The 20238-nt window shown below is 42.8% G+C and overlaps 1 protein-coding gene across 2 annotated transcripts in view; it reads right to left on the bottom strand.

Annotated features, from left to right (window-relative positions):
* Positions 1-20238, bottom strand: part of CACNA2D1 (calcium voltage-gated channel auxiliary subunit alpha2delta 1) — a 960240-nt gene that overhangs the window by 45519 nt on the left and 894483 nt on the right. For both annotated transcript variants that reach the window (XM_082257081.1, XM_082257082.1), the window contains 3 exons: positions 18087-18154; positions 13466-13507; positions 11594-11665 (listed from right to left, as the gene is read on the bottom strand). In XM_082257081.1, coding sequence (XP_082113207.1) covers positions 11594-11665; positions 13466-13507; positions 18087-18154 — 182 coding nt within the window. The remainder of the gene's footprint in view (positions 1-11593; positions 11666-13465; positions 13508-18086; positions 18155-20238) is intronic.

The raw sequence follows: 20238 nt of genomic DNA, 5'->3' as shown, positions 1-20238 counted from the left end.
TAGCGGAGAATGAGGCCATGGAGGAGTACGTGAAGGAGGCGCTTTCACGCGGACACATTCGCAAATCCTCGTCCCCAGCAGGGGCTGGATTTTTCTTTGTGAAAAAAAAGGGCGGTGAGTTGAGGCCTTGCATCGATTACAGGGGTCTCAATCGCATCACGATCAAGAACGCTTACCCGATACCCTTGATTTCCGAGCTGTTCGATCGCCTTAAAGGGGCCACGGTCTTTACCAAACTCGACCTGAGGGCGGCATATAACCTCGTAAGGATCAAGGCGGGCGATGAGTGGAAGACCGCGTTTAACACCAGGACCGGTCATTATGAATCCTTGGTTATGCCCTTTGGGTTGTGCAATGCGCCCGCAGTCTTTCAGGAATTCATCAACAATGTTTTCCGTGACCTGTTGCAGCAGTGTGTGGTGGTCTATTTGGATGACATCTTGGTATATTCTGAATCCATGGAGACCCACATTCTGGATGTCAGACGAGTGTTGCAACGGTTACGAGAGAACAAGCTGTTCGGTAAGCTTGAGAAATGCGAATTTCACCGATCCCAGGTAACCTTCTTAGGTTACATCATTTCCGCTGAGGGGTTCTCCATGGATCCTGAGAAGGTTTCGGCTGTCTTACAGTGGCCCCAGCCCAGTGGTCTTCGCTCCCTGCAGCGCTTTTTGGGCTTCGCCAATTATTATCGGAAGTTCATCAGGGACTTTTCCATGCTAGCCAAGCCTCTCACGGATCTGACCAGGAAGGGCAGTAATTCCCAGGTCTGGCCGCTCGAGGCCATCTGAGCTTTTGAGGCTCTAAAGTCCGCCTTTGTGTCGGCTCCGATTCTGTCGCATCCCAACCCTGGGTTGCCCTTTGTCCTCGAGGTGGACGCGTCTGAGACGGGAGTAGGCGCCCTTCTGTCTCAGCGTAGAACACCAGAGGGTCCTCTGCTTCCTTGTGGGTTTTACTCCCGGAAACTGTCTTCCGCGGAGTGCAACTATCAGATTGGTGACAGGGAGTTATTGGCCATCGTGCAGGCCCTTAAAGAATGGAGGCACTTGCTCGAGGGTTCGGTGGTTCCGGTCCTCATCCTGACGGACCACAAGAATCTGACCTACCTTTCTGAGGCCAAGAGATTGACACCACGTCAGGCCAGATGGGCTCTGTTCTTGTCACGTTTTAATTACGTGGTCTCCTACCTACCCGGTTCCAAGAACATCAGGGCGGATGCCTTATCACGGCAGTACTCTGACCTGTCCAGGGAGGAGTCGATTCCGACTTCGGTCATACCTCCGAATCAGATCCTGGCCGCCATTCGCACCAGCCTGACCTCTCCCCTGGGTGAGCAGATTTTGGCGGCTCAATCTGGTGCTCCCTCTGGGAGACCCAACGGCAGATGTTTTGTGCCTGAGGAGTTGCGCACTCGGTTGTTGCGAACCTACCATAACTCCAAGACCGCGGGGCATCCTGGAAAGAATCAGCTGTCCTGGGCTGTTTCACGTCTGTTCTGGTGGCCTTCCCTACGTTCCGACATTGCCGCATATGTAGCGGCATGCTCCGTTTGTGCCCAGAATAAGTCCCCTCGGCACCTTCCGTTGGGCCTTCTGCAACCCATAGCCACCGGGGAGCGCCCATGGTCACACCTGGGGATGGATTTCATTGTGGACCTCCCTGCATCCCGAGGCCATACGGTCATTCTCATGATTGTGGATCGGTTTTCCAAAATGTGCCACTGTGTTCCTCTCAAGAAGTTACCCTCTGCACAGGAGTTGGCCACGATTTTTGCCAGGGAGGTTTTCCGGTTGCACGGTTTGCCCAAGGAGATTGTGTCGGATCAGGGGAGTCAGTTTGTGTCCAGGTTCTGGCGCGCCTTTTGCTCCCAGTTGGGGATTCATCTCTCCTTCTCCTCGGCCTACCACCCTCAGTCCAATGGGGCCGCAGAACGATCCAATCAGGCCTTGGAGCAATTCCTTCATTGCTATGTCTCCGATCACCAAGACAATTGGGTTGACCTCCTGCCTTGGGCTGAGTTTGCCAGGAACACGGCGGTGAACTCTTCCTCTGGGACGTCTCCCTTCATGGCCAATTATGGGTTCCAATCTGCCGTGTTACCGGAGGTATTCTCTCCCCAGGATATTCCGGCTGTAGAGGATCACCTTTCCGTCCTACGTGCTTCTTGGGTACAGATCCAGAAGTCCCTTGAGGTCTCTGCGCAGCGCCAGAAACTCCAGGCTGATCGCAGACGAGCGCCTGCTCCTTCCTACCAGGCCGGAGACCGTGTATGGTTGTCCACCCGCAACCTCAACCTTCGAGTGCCCACTCCCAAGCTGGCGTCTCGCTTTGTTGGTCCCTTCCGAGTGCTTCGCAGGGTAAACCCGGTAGCCTATGCCCTTGCGCTTCCTCCTGGCATGCGGATCTCCAACGTGTTTCATGTCTCCCTGTTGAAGCCACTGGTGTGTAATCGTTTCACTTCCTTGGTTCCTCGGCCTCGTCCGGTCCAAGTGGGCAATCGTGAGGAGTATGAGGTGAGCAATATCCTGGACTCACGCCTGGTCCGCGGTCGGGTGCAATTTTTGGTTCATTGGCGTGGTTATGGTCCAGAGGAGCGTTCCTGGGTTCCCTCCGCAGATGTCCATGCTCCTGCCTTGCTCCGTGCCTTCCATGCACGCTTCCCTCAGAAACCGTTCTTTACTCCGCGGAGGAGGGGCCCTTGAGGGGGAGGTACTGTCATGGTCTTACCTTCTTGCTGTTCTCCTTCGTTTGACATGTGCTGGCGGCCATCTTGGTTTCTGGGTTTCTTGTAGCCTCCCACTCTGCGGCTCCTCCTTCCCACTGGGAGGAGCTGGACGCCTAGCTCATATATATAGGAGGTCTGTGGCTTCAGTTCCTTGCTTGGTCCTCCTGTGTTCACATGCTTCTAAGACCGCTGCTGCTTCTGGTTCCTGATCCTGGCTTCGTCTGACTACCCTGCTGGTTCCTGATCCTGGCTTCGTCTGACTACCCTGCTGGTTCCTGATCTCGGCTTCGTCTGACTACCCTCCTGGCTCCTGACCTCTGGCTTCGCAAGGACTCTGCTTCGGTTTTGCCATCCGTTTGGACTTTTGCTTTACAGCTTGATTTTCAATAAAGCCTTCTTATTTTCACTTATCTGTTGTTGTACGTCTGGTTCATGGTTCCGTGACACCTTGTTACAGGGGGCATCCAGATTCCAATAAGCCCCCTGCCCGCAGACCCCCACAACCACCGCCTAGGGTTGTTGGGAAGAGGCCCTTGTCCTCATCAACATGGGGACAAGGTGCTTTGGGGTGAGTGGGTGCAGAGCCCCCCCCTGCTCCAAAGTACCCACCCCCCATGTTAAGGGCGTATGGCCTGGTATGGTCCAGGAGGGGTTGGGCTGCTCGCTCACCCCCCCCTTTCCTGATCTGCGAGGATGCATGCTCGGATAAGGGTCTGGTATGGATTTTGGGGGGACCCCACGCCATTTTTTCTGCATGGGGCTCCCCTCAAAATCCATACCAGACCCGAAAGGCCTGGTTTGGAACTTAGGGGGATACCCACGCCTTTATTTTTCCCATGTTGGTGTGGAGTTCCCCCTCAAGATCCTCAGAGCGCAAATTGCACCACAAGTCGCATCATCCTGATCCGACTTGGGATGTGACTTCCATTCAAATCAATGGGCTCCCATAGGGAACCATTGATTTTCACATAAAAAAAAAAGCATAACGCGGCTTAACTCTGTATAGGCAACATTGAGCAATGTTATGCAGCCTTTAGCAGCATCAGACGTTTTTACAGCTCTGACACTGGTCCTCAGAACGCACTAGCCCTGGGTTTTTTTTATGCAGCTTGAAAATGCCACTTACAGCTACAAAACGTCTGTGTGTGCATGAGAACATAAGATAACATGGAGGGGCCTTTTTAAGCTGCAAAAAAAACCGTCTGAAGCTCCTAAAAGCAGCTGCAAAAACACCCTGTGTGCATGAGAATAGTTACAGAAAAAGTTGATTTTTATTTTTGGGTAAAGGTTTTAACTAAATGAATAAAAGCTGAATTTTGTGCACACCCCTGTCAGTGTTAAATTGTATGGCTCAATGCCTCTAATTGTCACTTTTGCTGGAAAGTTTAGTTTGTTAAAGGAATTTGAAAGAATAACAGACTTACTGTCCAGATCAGCAGATGAAAAAAGGGGACAAAAGCTTTAAAAGTAAAAATATTGTAGCCACCACATTGGTAATTGATTGGTAAGCTGCAATAAACACTGCTCAAAAAAATTAAAGGAACACCTTGAAAACACATCAGATCTCAATAGGGAAAAATATTATGTTGAATATCTATACTGATATGGACTGGCTAATGTGGTATTGTGTTAGGAATGAAAGGATGCCACATCGTTTAATGGAAATGAAAATGATCAACCTACAGATGGCTAAACTTAAAGACACCCCGAAAATCAAAGTGCAAAAATGATGCAGTAGGCTAGTCAATTTTGCTGAAATTTCATTGCAGCAACTCAAAATGGTACTTACAAGTTTATATGGCCTCCACATGCTTGTATGCATGCCTTACAACATCGGGGATCCTCCTTTTGAGATGACGGATGGTGTTCTGGGGTATTTCCTCCCAGATCTGGGCCAGGACATCACTGATTTCCTGAACAGACTGAGGTGCAACCTTGTGGCATAAAATGGACCAAAATATAATGTCCCAGAGGTTCTATTGGATTTCGGCCAGGCGAGTGTGGGGGTCATTCAATGGTATCAATTCCTTCATCCTCCTGGAACTGGCTGCATACTCTCACCACATGAGGCCACACATTGTCGTGCATCAAGAGGAACCCAGGACCCGCTGCACCAGTGCAGGGTCTGACAATGGGTCCAAGGATTTCATCGCAATACCTAATGGCAGTCAGGGTGCCATTGTCTAGCCTGTAGAGGTCTGTGTGTCCCTCCATGGATATGCCTCCCCAGACCATCACTGACCCACCACCAAACCGGTCATACAGAACAAAGCCAGCATAACCTTCTCCATGGCTTCTCAAAACCCTTTCACATCTGTCACCTGTGCTCAGGGTAAACCTGCTCTCATCTGTGAAAAGCAAAGGGTGCCAGTGACGGACCTGCAAATTCTGGTGTTTAATGGCAAATGCCAATCAAGCTCCACGGTGCCACACAATGAGCACAGGGCCCACTAGAGGATGTTGGGCCCTCAGGCCGCCCTCCTGAAGTCTGTTTCTGATTGTTTGGTCAGATACATTCTCACCGGTGGCCTGCTGGAGGGCATTTTGTAGGGCTCTGGCAGTGCTCAACCTGTTCCCCCTTGCACAAAGGAGCAGATATACTGTGGCAAGGTGGCTCAGCAGCGCAAATTGCCATACCCATAAGTCTGTTGCACGCGGGGCTAGGGGGGGTGCGTGTGTGCTCCCTCTGTCCCTGCAATGTTCTGATTTTGTTCAGAACCGATCAGTCATCAGGTCCAGGCCAATGATTTTTGGTGTGGACCTGTTGATCGGTTCTGGCCAATTGCAGAGCGTCCTGTGCCTGTGTAATGTAAAAACACAGGCACAGGAAATGATGCAATCTCCTCTCCTGGAGCCCTTTTCGGTTCCAGCGTGAGAAGAGAGAACATCTATTGTGAGTACAGAAGCACTACACTGACACCAGTACACATAGGCACACATTTACCCCCTGATCATCCCCCAGTTAACCTTTTCACTCCCTGTCACAGTGCACACTATGTACAGTATACATATACATTTACTGATGACTGCATTAGTGTCACATGTGACTTCAGTTAGTGTGATAGACAGTTAGTGGTAGTCCAAGACAGGTTTGGGTACCCGCCATATATCCCCTAATAAAGATTTAATCCCCTGATCAACTCCCCCCAACCCCGTTAACCCTATCACTCCCTGCCACAGTGTAAAATATATACAGTATACAGATACATTTAGTGATCACTGTATTAGTGTCACTTGTGACTTCAGTTAGTGTGAGAGACAGTGGTAGTTACAGGGAGTCCCAAATAGGTTTAGGGTACCCGCCATATATCCCCTAATAAAGATTTAACCGACTAATCACCCCCAGTTAACCCCTTTATTGCCCTGTCACAGTGTCACTATTATAGTGTACAGATCTTTTTCTGATTACTGTATTAGTGTGACATCAAGTGACAAAGATTTAACCGACTGATCACCCCCAGTTAACCCCTTTATTGCCCTGTCACAGTGTCACTATTATAGTGTACAGATCTTTTTTCTGATTACTGTATTAGTGTGACAACAGGTGACATCAGTTAGCATTACCGTAAGTAAGCGTCAGTTCAGGGCAGAGTCAGATTGCCCGCCACATATTTAGTAATACATTTTAACCATTTGATTGCCAGTGACACACACACACACTAAACACCTCCATTACTCGTACAGTGTCTGAACAGATAAATATCTTTGATCTGAGCAGAACTATACTAGCATCCCCAATAGTTTAGTGTTCCCAAAATGCAGCGTTAGCAGGATCAGCCCCGACACCTGCCAGCACCTGCGTTTAGGCCCTCTGACCCCCCCCCCCAAGAAGTGCAGAATCAGCAAATTACTGTAACTTCCAATACACAGAACACTAAACCGCAGCGTTAGCAGAGTCAGGCCTGATCTCTGATAGCACTAGCAGGTACATTTTGTGGTAGCAGTTCAAATAGTCCTTGACAACCAGGTGTTTTTTTACCTGTGAGTTACACTAGGTGCCTATAAATTTGTTGGCTAAAATGTCCAAACAGAGGTACACTAGTGAAGAGGCCTACACAGTGCTGAGCATGACAGATGGGAGTGATGGGGAAGCCCCACTGTCAGAATCAGGGTCAGTATTCAAACATGTAGAGAGCAGCAGCACCCTGACAGATAGCTCTGACGACAGACTAGTGGTCCCTGCTAAGGTCAGGCCTACCCAACCTCGTTCTTCTGTTGCTGAGATGCAACAACTGCAGGGTTCTCGTATGCAGCAGATTGTCGGTACTAGTGCCGCTCAACCCTCTGGTGAACTAGCAAGCACAAGAGGCCTAGTACATTCTGATCATAGTCAAACCAGCACTGCAGTAACACTTGATGACATGGCGAGCCCCAATAGTGCAGTTCCAGCTGGTGCAGTGGCTAGCATTAGCAGTGTCCCCAGCCACCAAGAATTCGAGGACAGGCCCGTAGAGCCCATAGTGTCCTTCCTGATGCGCTTACAAGTTTTGATTGGGAGCCCACCACTTTTGCAGCGCCCGTACTTCCCCCATTTACAACCTGGAATTCAGGTGGAAACAGCCAATTTTGCTTCCCTTGATTTTTATGAGCGGTTTTTCACGGAAGATCTGTACAAATCTATTGTGGACCAAAGCAATTTATATGCTGATCAATTTATCGCCGCAAATCCAAATTTGACAATGCCAGATAATTTGCAAGGAATTGTATTACTGCTTCCAAATTTAAAACCTTTGTGGGCCTATCCCTCCTCATGGGCATTACTAAAAAGAGTGAATTGCGGTCATATTGGTCCACTGACCCAATTCAACACATGCCCATGTTCTCTGCTGCCATGGCCAGGACTAGATACAAGTAAATCTTGCGGTTCATGCACTTCAGTGACAATAATCGGGGTGACCCTGGATATTACCGACTCCACAAAATTTGGCCCCTCATAAAAACCACTTCAACCAGAAGTTTGCAGCCTTGTATATGCCCCAACAAGCTGTCTGCATTGATGAGTCCCTAATAACATTTTCTGGCCGTCTTGCTTTCAAACATTTTCTCCCCAGTGAGCCGGCTGCATGAGAGGCATTTTCAGGATGTCCTCCCTAGTACCCCTACTCAAAGAACACCCCAAAAACAATGTTGTGTCTGTAGGAAATACGGATATAGGCGTGACACAAACTATTTTTGTCCCTCCTGTCCTGGCCAACTTGGTCTCTGCATCGGGGACTGTTTGCGTCGCTACCACACACTAGTAGAGTATTAGTATGGGGTACAGCACAGCACAGTATAGGGCACACTTTTTCACACAGGGTCTCAAAAGATGTCACATTTTGAGAGACCCTAGCCTGGAACAGTTTTTTTACAGTTACAAAAAAGTGTAAAAAAAGTTACAAAAAAAGAAAAAAAGCCAAAAACAGTTGTCGTTTTATTGGGTTCATTTTCTGTTCTGACTCTATTTTCCTTCTCTTTCTACTTTTACTGTACTTTATAATATACTGTTATACTGTAATGTTTTATTGCTACTTTGTATTATTGTTAACCGTTGTTTACTTTGCAGGTACGCCCATCAGCTGCAGCACTGATTTGTTTATTCTGACAGCAACAGCGTTTGCTCTCATCATATACATAATCAATGATTGCAGCGCTGTAGGAGGGTATTTCACCACAGCAGTTAAAAAAAGAGCATATTTGGCAAAGCATAGGGAATGGGGTGGACACAGAGGGCAGATTTCCCCTATGCTTCGACATATATTTTTAAACACTTTTCTTGGCAGAGCTTTCTTCATCCACATCAATTGCGAATGGAGGAATCTGCTATGTTATTTCTTTTTCCTTCAGCCCATGGGCTGAATGAAAATAAAGAACATTGCATGTATGCCCATCATTAGAAGTGGGTGGATGCTGGGACTAATGGTGAGCATACCACACACTTTCTGGTATCGTTTGTTACAGCCAGCGGTCAGCCTCCATGTTAAAGCATTTCCCAGCAGATAATAAGCCGCTAGACTGCTCTTACAAGCAGTGGGAGGGGACCCCCCCTTCTGCCACCTTTAACGGTTTTCTTGGGCTCTCCTGACCCACCGGGTAACCCAGGACTGCAGCCGGTGGTTCCGTCAGCTGACCTTAGAGATGATTGGAGACAAGAATAATCTCTTTGGCCTAAGATACCAGAAGCTACGAGAATTTCATGACTTTGGTTTTGCCAGATATAATTTGCCTCTGCTTTAAAAAAATATATAATGTTTGAGGGTTCAAAGTAAAGTAAAGTGTCAGAAAAGGCTTGGTCATCAAGTGGTTAGAAGAGTGGGTGATGTGTTGCATAAGCTTCCAATATTGGGCATAAAATGCCAGGACGGTTGAAACACCCCCCAAATGACCCCTTTTTGGAAAGTAGACACCCCAAGCTATTTACTGAGAGGCATGTTGAGTCCATGGAATATTTTATATTTTGCCAAAAGTTTCAGGATTTTTTTTTTTTTTTTACATATTTTACATATTTTTGATATATTGCTCACACATGCCATGGGTATATGTGAAATGACACCCCAAAATACATTCTGCTGCTTCTCCTGAGTACAGGGAAACCCCATGTGTGAGACTTTTTGGCAGTCTAGCTGCATACAGGATCCCGAAAACCAATCACTGCCTTCAGGCTTCCTAAGGGCATAAATTGTTGTCACTCCTCACTACCTATCACAGTTTCAGAGGCCATAAAATGTCAAGATAGCACAACCCCGCCCCAAAAAAAAATTAATACCACAAATACCTATGGCATGTGTGAGCAATATATAATTTCAATGACAACTTTGTGTGAAAGTTTTTGTCATTTTTCAAACATCTGTGACAAAATAAATATTTAATGGGCTCAACATGCCTCTTAGGAAATTCCTTGGTGTCTCTACTTTCCAAAAAGGGATAATTTTGGGGGGTTGTACTGCCCTGCCATTTTAGCACTTCAAGGAATGAGATAGGCAGTCAGAAAGTAAAAGCTGCACAAATTCCAGTATACAGTATACACCATAGTTTGTAGACGCTATAACTTTTGCGCAAACCAATAAATATACGCTTATTGAGCTTTTTATCAAAGACATGTAGCTAAATACATTTTGGTCTAAATGTATGACAAAAATTTAGTTTATTTGATATTTTTTCAAAGAAAAAGTAGAAAATGTCATTTTTTCTCAACATTTTTGGTCTTATTTAATTTATATCGCAAAAAATAAAAACTGCAGAGGTGATTAAATGCCACCAAAAGAAAGCTCTATTTGTGGGGAAAAAAAGGACATACATTTTTGTTTGGGTACAGTATTGCACAACTGCGTAATTGTCAGTTAATGTCTCGCAGTGCCAAATTTCAAAAAATGGCCTGGTCATTAAGGGGGTAAATCCTTCCGGTCCAGAAGTAGTTAAGGACCTTCTTTGGCCCTGTCCAGCTCTGCAACCTCTATAGGGTCCAGGTACCGCCTCATGCTACCACTAGTGACACTGACCCTAGCCAAATGCAAAACTAGTGATAAACAGTCAGAAAAGATGAGTAGGACAAAAAATGTCAGTGGTCTCTACCTGTAAAACCATTCTGTTTTGGAGGTCCTCTCATTGTAGCCCATCTAGTGCCCTTGTTGTTAATTTAATTAACATCAAAGCAGCTGAAACTGATTAACAACCCCCTCTGCTACTTAACTGACCAGATCAATATCCCAGGAGTTTAATTGACTTAATTCTATACTCTGATTAAAAAGTGTTCCTTTAATTTTTTTTTTGAGCAGTGTATATTAAAATATTGCTTTTAGACTTAGATATACTTAAGATATAATTTACATATAAAATAAAAATGGTTAGTCAACAGAATAACAATAATAGAGAAACCAAATATAAAAAGCTAACAAAAATCCATGTGTTGCCTAAACATACCTTTAAGGTTAAGTTCACCTTTAGAACATGTTACATATTACACCCGAATTTAGGGTATAACATGAAACATGTTCTATCATCCCCCCCACAGCTGCTGTCACATTTAAAATCAGCACAGCAGTGTGGGACTCCGCTTGTACAGCCGCATCATTCATTCACAGAGATCTGTTAATTAATAAACTAAAAGCCCAGTTTGACACTTGGACAGATGGAATTTTAGTTCCTAACGGGCTACAAGTTCACTGATTAGCACACTCGTAGTCCACTGACACTTCCTACAGCTTTTTAACTGAAAGCCCGTATGGAGGTACAGGCAAAAAGCTGTCTACAGGAGCCTGACATTGCACCCATGATCTATTGATCAAGTGTGCAATCCTTTGCAGGATCCTGTGGGAAAAAGTAATAAATGCACATTATTCATGCAAAAAAAATGTGCATTCTTTATTTTTCTCTAAAAGGTGAGCATAACCTTTAGGAAGTCTAAGTCTAGGCCATTTCCATAAAAAAAAAAGTAATTTTGGATTCTGTTTCATATTTGTCAGATTTGTTATATCTGTGTTTAAAAGATACATTGTTAAGATGAGGCCTTGTAAAATTATTATTTTACTCTACATAGAAAAGTATTTGCAAGTCATCCAGTTCAAGTGAAAAGATTAGCATACATACTGGCTTTGTTGCTGTATGCCAAGTTTAAACAAAAGCTTAACATCTGCTATTCATTTCACCAAATTTTATGTGTAAAACAATACTTCCATATGTAAGGTGTTTCTGGGTTTGGTAATACCAACACGCACTTTAAAATATATTTTAAATACATATTTCACATACAGTTATCTTCAAAACTAATCTGATGGGAATAAATCATAATAAAGTTTAAACAGTTATGTTTTGCAACTATAAACTGCATTGAAGTTTTCAGATTAGTGCAGTTCCTCCCAGGAGACAAGAAATAAAATTACAGGTACATACCTGTGAATTGTAACTCCCCTGATTTGACACCAAAAGAAAACCACCATCATCAAGAATTACACAGTCCAGTTGCTATAAAGTAAGACAGTATAAAATAAAGTAAGACAGCTTGTACATGAAATGATCTTACATGCTCACATATCCTATGTTCTGTTGATTGGAATACATCTGTACTTATTTCTAAGTTCTTGGGAAAAATATTTTGCAAAAATTGTTATCCTTTTTTTATTTATTTTTTTATTTTTTTAGAAAAAAAAAAATGTTATGCTAACTGGCACTGTTGTGAGTACAAACCAGCTACCAATTAGGCCTCTTGCACACGATACTCCTGTTTGAGCATCTCCTTTTTCAGCCGTAATTTTTGTCTTATTGAAATGCGCACATTTGCGTGCATTTTCGCGCATATGCGTTTGCGCAAATTCACGTAAATTTGCGCCTCTGAATATGCACATTTTTTCTTCAGATCAACAGTACGATCGTGTGCGTTCATTTGATCGCATTTCCGCGTATTTGCACGTATTTGCGCGAAAATGACTGCATTAGGTGTAAATTACTGTCCAAAATGCAGATGTTTCTATTTTGTTCTTACTGAAGAATATGCGGCGCTCATTTACACGCCTGTGTGCATAGGCACATTAGAATGAATGGGCGGTATTATAGTTCTTTAAAAAAATGCTGTACTGAGCATTTTTAAGCTGCAGTGTGCAAGGGGCCTTAGTGACAGTACTATTCAGTGTGATTTGTTGTATCATCTTCTAAATAAAAAAGATAAAACACAACAGGTTTTTTTTTGGAAGATGTTTTTTCTTGCAAACAGACCTCATATGATAACCATAAATCACTGTCATTGTGATCATATGATTATGAATGATATTGACTAATTATCCAATTAAGAAATCTCATTAAGGTAAGACAAGTGCAGGGTGTGAGAACTAGCAGCATGCACAGGTGCATTCCACTAGTTCTAAAATTAAAGGTAGAATAATGTAGGCAGAGGGCACCCTTCCTTAGAACAATAATTTACAGTTTGCCTTCAGAAAGTGGTTAACTTCGATAAACAGGGATTTTAATCTCGATCCCTGATACACAGCCAATAGATGAAGCACTTATACATATGTGCCACACCCACATGCATACTTTCCATGAATATATAATTTTTCCTGCAAGAGGTTTTAGACTTTATGTAGTATTTTCCTCTTAAAGCCCCTGATAAAATAAAAGATGCAAAGTCCCCCAGGAATTGGGTTCTCATAATAATAAACATTGTTGCTACTACTGTCCCCTGTTGATGATCCATCATGTGATTTAATCCCTCAGACCTTTCATAAAGGGAGCTATTATATGCTGTCAGGATGAGTAACATCAGGTGCAAGTATGTCCTACCAACTTCATAAAATGTGACATTAGTCTACTATGAGTTAGAAGGCTCTCAGGACATGCTGAGGCTATAGTTTTACAAAATTAGAGGCATATAATGGCATCTGGGAGTAACATTAGCAAAGTTTATTCTAATCATGGTTCGCTTTAAATGTTGTACTAGGCAGCGAACATTTTGTGACATACACATTTATGACATAAGGAAAGACACAAATAATATTGACTGGAAAATTTTTTCAACAGTAAGGGCTCTAAAAATAGCCTAATTTTCCACTTTTACATAAATGTCCATCACCATATATGAACTAACAAAAATAAACTGATGCTGCCATTTGACTTCAACACTTTTCCACAAAGAATACTTTAAAAAACATTTTACTTAAACTGTATATATCATATTTCCTCCAAAATTATCAGTGAGCACAGTCTTCTCAGCTGGGAAAACCACAGCTGTAGCAGCAGAATCCTAATTTACTCAAATTTAAGAACTCTTACCGAGCTGTCCAGTTTACAGTTACAGACTTCATCGATCTTACACTGCAGAAAGGAAATGGAAAAATGTATTCATTAAGACGTGCTCAGTGGGATACAATCAAGCACTTGGTCTGAACTCAAGACAACAGCACATTCTTTTACATACAAGCACATATTCCCTTCATAAACAGAAGTTCAAGTATATGGCAAACACATCTTATATTTGTTACTTATGATCTGTCAATAGAACAATTAAATACAGTTTTAATTATTTATTTAAATAGTGCCTAAATTGAAACTGAGATACTATCTAGATGTTATACACACACACAATGAAGCCTGCAAATTATCGGACAGTGCAGTAATGGTATTTGCTTGTGATACATACTGACAGTTGTAAGATGTTAAATGCCACAATTGATTCATTTCAAGGCAGCAATTAATTGTGCTGCTCAAAAGATCAGCATTTGATTTATGTGGTTCTATGATGAAACCCATGTCTGCATTTCTTGCATTTCTTGTGATATTTTTACTTGGCAGAAATTATCACGCTATCTAGATACAGTCCAAAATCCAATATTTGATTATCATTCATATTAACAGCTAGCCGCATAAGTAAAAAACACACATGTTTTATATGTTGTATGTTTGAATATATATGTGAATAGTTCTACCTTCCAGAATATTAATGATCCTGTTCAAACACTTCTTTGATTCACAAAACCTACCCACACAGTGTAGACAGAAGGATGATACCATTTTCTCTGGTATAGTTAAAGGCTAAAGCCTCGTACACACGCACAGATTGTTGGCCAACCGATCGGCCGTCTTTTGTCCAGTATTGTTTGTTGGTTGAAATGTGCTCTAGAATTGCACTGGACTTTTGTTGGACAACAAAAACCAACTTCAGAAGTGATGTCATGTGATGGTTGACTTTCCGTGTGTTTTTTCTTCTCTGAGCATGCCCAGTCTTGCTCATCTGATTTTTGTCTGCCGAAATCTGTACTGACTGAGGAACAATCGGCCGTTCTCTGTTGGCCAACAAAAATTTTATAGCATGCACACCAGATTTTTTTTGGCCTAAAATTCGCAGTTGGTTGTCGGAAGCATCATACTAACAAGCCTACAATCGGCAGATAGGACGTTGGCCAACAATTTACGGCCAACAATCTGTGCATGTGTCCTGGGCTTAACTTCACCTTTTGCTTCTATTTGCACCTATTTAGGGTGTAACATGTTACTGATCAACGACACCCACCCACAGAACAGCCCCCCACCACCCCATGAAAGCATGTTCAGCAGTGATGGCGAACCTTGGCACCCCAGATGTTTTGAAACGACATTTCCCGTGATGCTCATGCACTCTGCAGTGTAGTTAAGCATCATGGGAAATGTAGTTCCAAAACATCTGCCATAATTCGCCATCACTGATGTAGAGGTTCTTCTCCCCCCCCCCTTTTGCTGTCACTTTTGAAATCAGCAAGGCTGTGCAGAACTCTGCCTGCACAGTTCTTTCATTCATTCACAGAGATCTGTGAATGAGTGAACCACAAGACCCATGTTCCACTGCTGCAGATGGACTTGTAGTTCTCAGTGGAATACATAAAGGTTGATCACTGCACTCATAGCTCATTGATACTTCCCCCAGATCTCCAACTAAAAGCTTGTACAGAGGTAAAGGCAGGTAGCTGGAAGGGTAGTGTGCAATGATCATTGGTGCAATGCTTTGCAGGCTCCTGTGAAAAATAAAATAATAGATGCATTTTTTTTCCTGCAAAAGCATGTGCATTTATTATTTATTTTTTTAAAGGTGAACTTAATTTTTAAGGAATTAAGTAGGGATTAAGAAGTGTCATCTGCCCACTTCGCCCCTGATGGTTGGACAATAAAGAAGCAGCAGCACATTGATTTGGCCACCTCTGTGCTCTCCACTCCTGCAAGCATATTCATAGAGTTAGACCCATAGTACAATGCAGATGGGTCTTTAAAGATGAGCTCCACTTGTTTGCACCCTCTTCCCCTCCACTGCCACATTTGGCACTTTTTGGAGGGGAGGGGGTACCTTGTTTTGACAGGTGCCCGCTCCCACTACAGGGAAAGATAGCCGCACTGCGATCTGTGTCATGTCTGTCCCCCTCCCCCCCCCCCGCTGCCCTCTGCCTTGTGTGTGTCCCAGAAGATTATGGAGACATTCAGACAGTGAAGTGTGACTCGCGATGCACAGTAGGAAACCAGCCGAAGCAGATAGATGAGCAGACCCCTGGACAGCTAAGTGCCCTTATATTAAAAGTTAGCAGCTACAGTATTTATAGCTGCTGACTTTTATTTATTTTATTTTTTTTTTTTACAGGCTGGAACTCCGCTTTAATATGATTGTCAGTCACTAAGCTAATCAGATGCAATCACTTTTTAAACCAATACATAATTTATAGAAAATTTGTTTTAAAAAGTATATTAGGAATATTTAGGAACCTGCAAGCCATGCATAGTTTTGTATGTTACCCCCCTCCTACAAAGAGTTGGTGATACTGTGCTTTAACAATCTGATTGCTAACTAGTATATATATAGACAGCTTTAGTACACTGTTAACAGGAAGGGTACTGTAGGGTTGCGATTGATTTCACTATGCACTGACAAATTATCTCTAAGTTACATACTATATTGTATTTAACCACTTTGCCTCCGCTCACATTGAGCGTACTGCGGCAAAGCGGTTCGTTATCGTCCAGCGACGTAGACCTACGTCGCTGGACTCCTCCCCCTGTAGGCGGCGCTCGCGCGCCGCCGGAGGCGCGCTCTCGCTGTTTTCATTCACAGCGGGAGTCGGGCCAGGGGAGGAGAGGCTCTGCCCCGATCGTCGGGGAATCGAGTGAGGAGATCCGCCCGCCTGTGTAAACAGAGCGGGCGGATCTCCTAAGTGACAGGGACTGACAGATCGGAGTGTTCAGCATAGCTGAACATCCGATCTGTCCTTCTGTCACTCAGTCACCTCCCCCCCCACACGTCAGTAAGCACCAGGCATACATTAACCCCTCCCTCTCCAATAAAATTAACCCCTTCGCTGCCAGTGTCATTTTTACAGTAACAGTGCATATGTATAGCACTGATTACTGCAGTAATGTCACTGGTACCCCCAAAAGTGTCAAAAATGTCAGTCAAGGGTCCGATCTGTCCGCCGCAATCCCGCAAAAAAAAATCACAGATCACCGCCATTACGCGTTAAAAAAAAAACACCAAAAATGACAGAAACCTTTCCCGTAGTTAGTAAACGCAATAACTTTTGCGCAAACCAATCAAAATACGCTTATCGTGATTTTTTTTACCAAACATAGGTAGCAGAAAACAAATTGGCAAAAAATTTTAACAAAATTAGATTTTTACATTTTTTTGGGGGGAATTTCATATAAAAAAATGTTAAAAATATTGTTATTTTTTCAAAATAAATGCTCTTTTTTTGTTTATAGCACAAAAAGTAAAAAGCGCACTGGTGATCAAATACCACCAAAAGAAAGCTCTGTTTGTGGGAAAAAAAGGACGTAAATTTCGTTTGGGTATGGCGTCGCAAGACCGCGCAATTGCAGTTAAAGTCGCACAGCGCCGAATCGCAAAAAGTGGCCTGGACGTAAGACAGCAAAATCCTCCGGTGATAAAGTGGTTAATTACCTGTAAGTTGTTTTTATAGTGTATGTAAACAATAACTATTAACTTGTATTTGGTTCTTTTTGTATGTTAAAAGTAAAAGTTAAAACATTTTTGTTATATCAGCAAAGTGAAAAAAAACAACAATATCTCTCCTGCGCTCAAGTGGTATGCGGGAAGGTGAATCTTCTAGGCAGTTTTATGACACAAATGAAGTGGTCTTGCTGCCCTCCTCAGGACCAAGGGTATCCAAAAGGCACTACAAGAAAACAAGAGAAGGGCACACCGACCTTGTGCATTACCACTTAAAAGTTTATTAAAATCAAAGAAGGGTAGCGTAAAATATACTCACAAACGTAGCATATGAACAAGCATATAGGAAATGGGCACCGCTTGCTTCCAGGACACTTCTCTACTACTGGATAGCGTGATGGCGTCCTCAAAACCTGATGTGGCTTACGCGTTTCGAGGGAGGACCCTCTTCCTCAGAGCCAAGATCGCTCTTCCTCAGAGCCAAAAGTGGCGATTTTGGCTCTGAGGAAAAGGTCCTCCCTCGAAACGCGTAAGCCACATCAGGTTTTGAGGACGCCATCACGCTATCCAGCAGTAGAGAAGTGCCCTGGAAGCGAGCGGTGCCCATTTCCTATATGCTTGTTCATATGCTAAGTTTGCGAGTATATTGTACGCTACCCTTCTTTGATTTTAATAAACTTTTAAGTGGTAATGCACAAGGTCGGTGCGCCCTTCTCTTGTTGTTTTCTTAAAGTGAAAAAAACACCTGTTGATACTGCCAGAAATCCAGTGAGCATCTTACGTTCTGAGCATTCTGCTGCAGTGAAATCTCAAGCAGTATGTTATTAGCCCTGCCCAATAGTCATTTAAGGACTACATGCTACTAAATGCTCTGATAAGCTTAACACACATATTAGAGTTAACAGTTTATATTTGATCTCACCACACATTTGCCCTTGCAGGATTCACAAAATGAAAATACATACATACCGATTCTTTGGAGGTAGAATTTGTAAAATTCCAGATCCAGCTTTGGATGTCTATTTTAACTCCAACAACTAAAATGAAAAAAAAAAAAAAAAGAAAAGGGAAATTCCTGTAACTTTGTATATTTTTAAGTGTCTTAAACATATTACTATTCCAGGAAAGTTGTAAAAGTTTTATTTTGTGACTGTAAAATCCAACAGCCAACAACTACTTTGGGAAAGCTGAAAATACATTTACTCAGCTTGTTCTAACCAATAATTGTCCCCGCAGACTTATTTGGCTTAAAGGATAAGTGCACTTTTAGCACTAATGGTGTTCTCTACTCCCTCCCTTTCCCCAATATTTCAGTATACATTATACTTACCTTTAACACTACCATCAGAAAATCTTTATCGTGTTGCCCACCCTGCACTGTACAGTCTCTGTCTTCAAAAATTTTCTAGGCTGTACTTGTGTTCTAAAGTTTTTTTTCACTTTCATGGAAAGCCAGGCCAACACCTTGCCAACAAGATTTCCATTTAAATAAAATGGAAGCTGCGGTTCACACACGAGTACAGCTCAGAAGGTTTTGTCCAGAGGCTGTTCAATGACAGGAAGGCCGCACAGTGAAGATCACAGAACAGTAATGTTGTAGGTAAGTATATAGTATGCTGCAAGTGCTGAAGGGGTAGAGGTAAAAAAAAAAAGAGGCTCACTAAAAAATGCAATTACTTTTAATAAATACAATACAAACCTGCAAATTTTATGCAGTCATTACAATGTGTTTAAAAAAAAAAAAAAAAAAAAAACGTACAATTTTACTTTATTTACCCACTTTTCCTTCAGAAGATTTTTCCCCCTTTATGACACTTTTTTTTGCTATTCAGCACTGCGCTACTTTAGCTGACAATTGTGTGGTCATACAACACTGTACACAAATGGAATGTATATACTTTTTTCACACAATTATAGTTTTGTTTGGTATTTGATCACCACTGGATTTTTTTATTTTTTTTATTATATAAATGATAAAAGAACATAAATTCTGAAAAAAAAAAAACAATAATTTCAATAAAATCTATCGAAATGAAAAATTTATTTCATGAATTTAGGCCAAAATATATTCTACATGTCTTTGGTAAACAAAAAAAAAAATCCCACTAGATGTATATTATTTGGTTTGTGTGAAAGCTATAGCATTTATAAACTATAGTACATATATATAGTGGAATTTTTATTTATTTATTTTTTTATACTAGTAATTGCGGTGATCAGCGACTTATTGTGGGACTGTGATAGTGTGGTGGAAAATCTGACACTAGCTGATGCTGGCTAGGAAATACACTAACTGACTGACACTGAAATCAATAGTGACACTAATACAGTGATCAGTGCTAATACTATACACTGTTACTGTACTAATGACACTGGCTGGGAAGGGGTTAATATCTAGGGGTGTATACGGGGTTACCTGTGTGCCTAATAATGTGTAATGTTTGTAATATAAGCTGCTTTTAATAAGTTATCTTGTTTTTTGCAGGAAATAAAAAACAGAAAGGAATAGGTGTGTGCAGACTATTGCATTAGGGTGTTCACCCCAAAGATCAAGCATGAATGAATAAATGAATTGGAAGTGCTCTGTGCTGAGCGGCATCCTGTTCAGTCACAAGCTGAAGCATAGGAAACACAGTTTCCTATGCTTCAGTTATAATTGAACACAGTTAGTATGTTTATTTGAATAAGGATGGGCATATTGATTAGCCCCCTCCCCCACTCTCTATACTGAAACATCCCCCAAAGCAGCATGTAGGGGGGAAAATGGAGAGAAGCCAGCAGCACTGCGGTAGGGGGGGGGCGCAACAATGGGAGGGGAGCTCAGGCAGTGGGGGGGATCTTCACTGCACAGAGTGATTAGGGTGTGCCCAAGAACCCCTGGCACACTCCCTGTGCATGCCTATGTTCTTAGGTTTTTTTTGTCTCTATTTTCCCCTTCTCCTGTATTAGAATTCCCCCCACTCTGGCTAAATGAGAACAGAGGGCACCTTTGGACAGCAGCATTGCCAGTCTGAGAGGAGGAGAGTGTTAGATGTACTAGCAGATTTAGATACACTAACAAATCGAAGCCAAACTCCAGATAATACTTTAAAGACAGGTACAGCACACAGATTTTTTTTCT

This window comes from Pelophylax lessonae (genome assembly GCF_965119305.1).
Source record: "Pelophylax lessonae genome assembly, chromosome: 4".
Lineage (NCBI taxonomy): Eukaryota > Metazoa > Chordata > Amphibia > Anura > Ranidae > Pelophylax > Pelophylax lessonae.
This window is presented reverse-complemented; position numbering and strand designations above follow the sequence as displayed.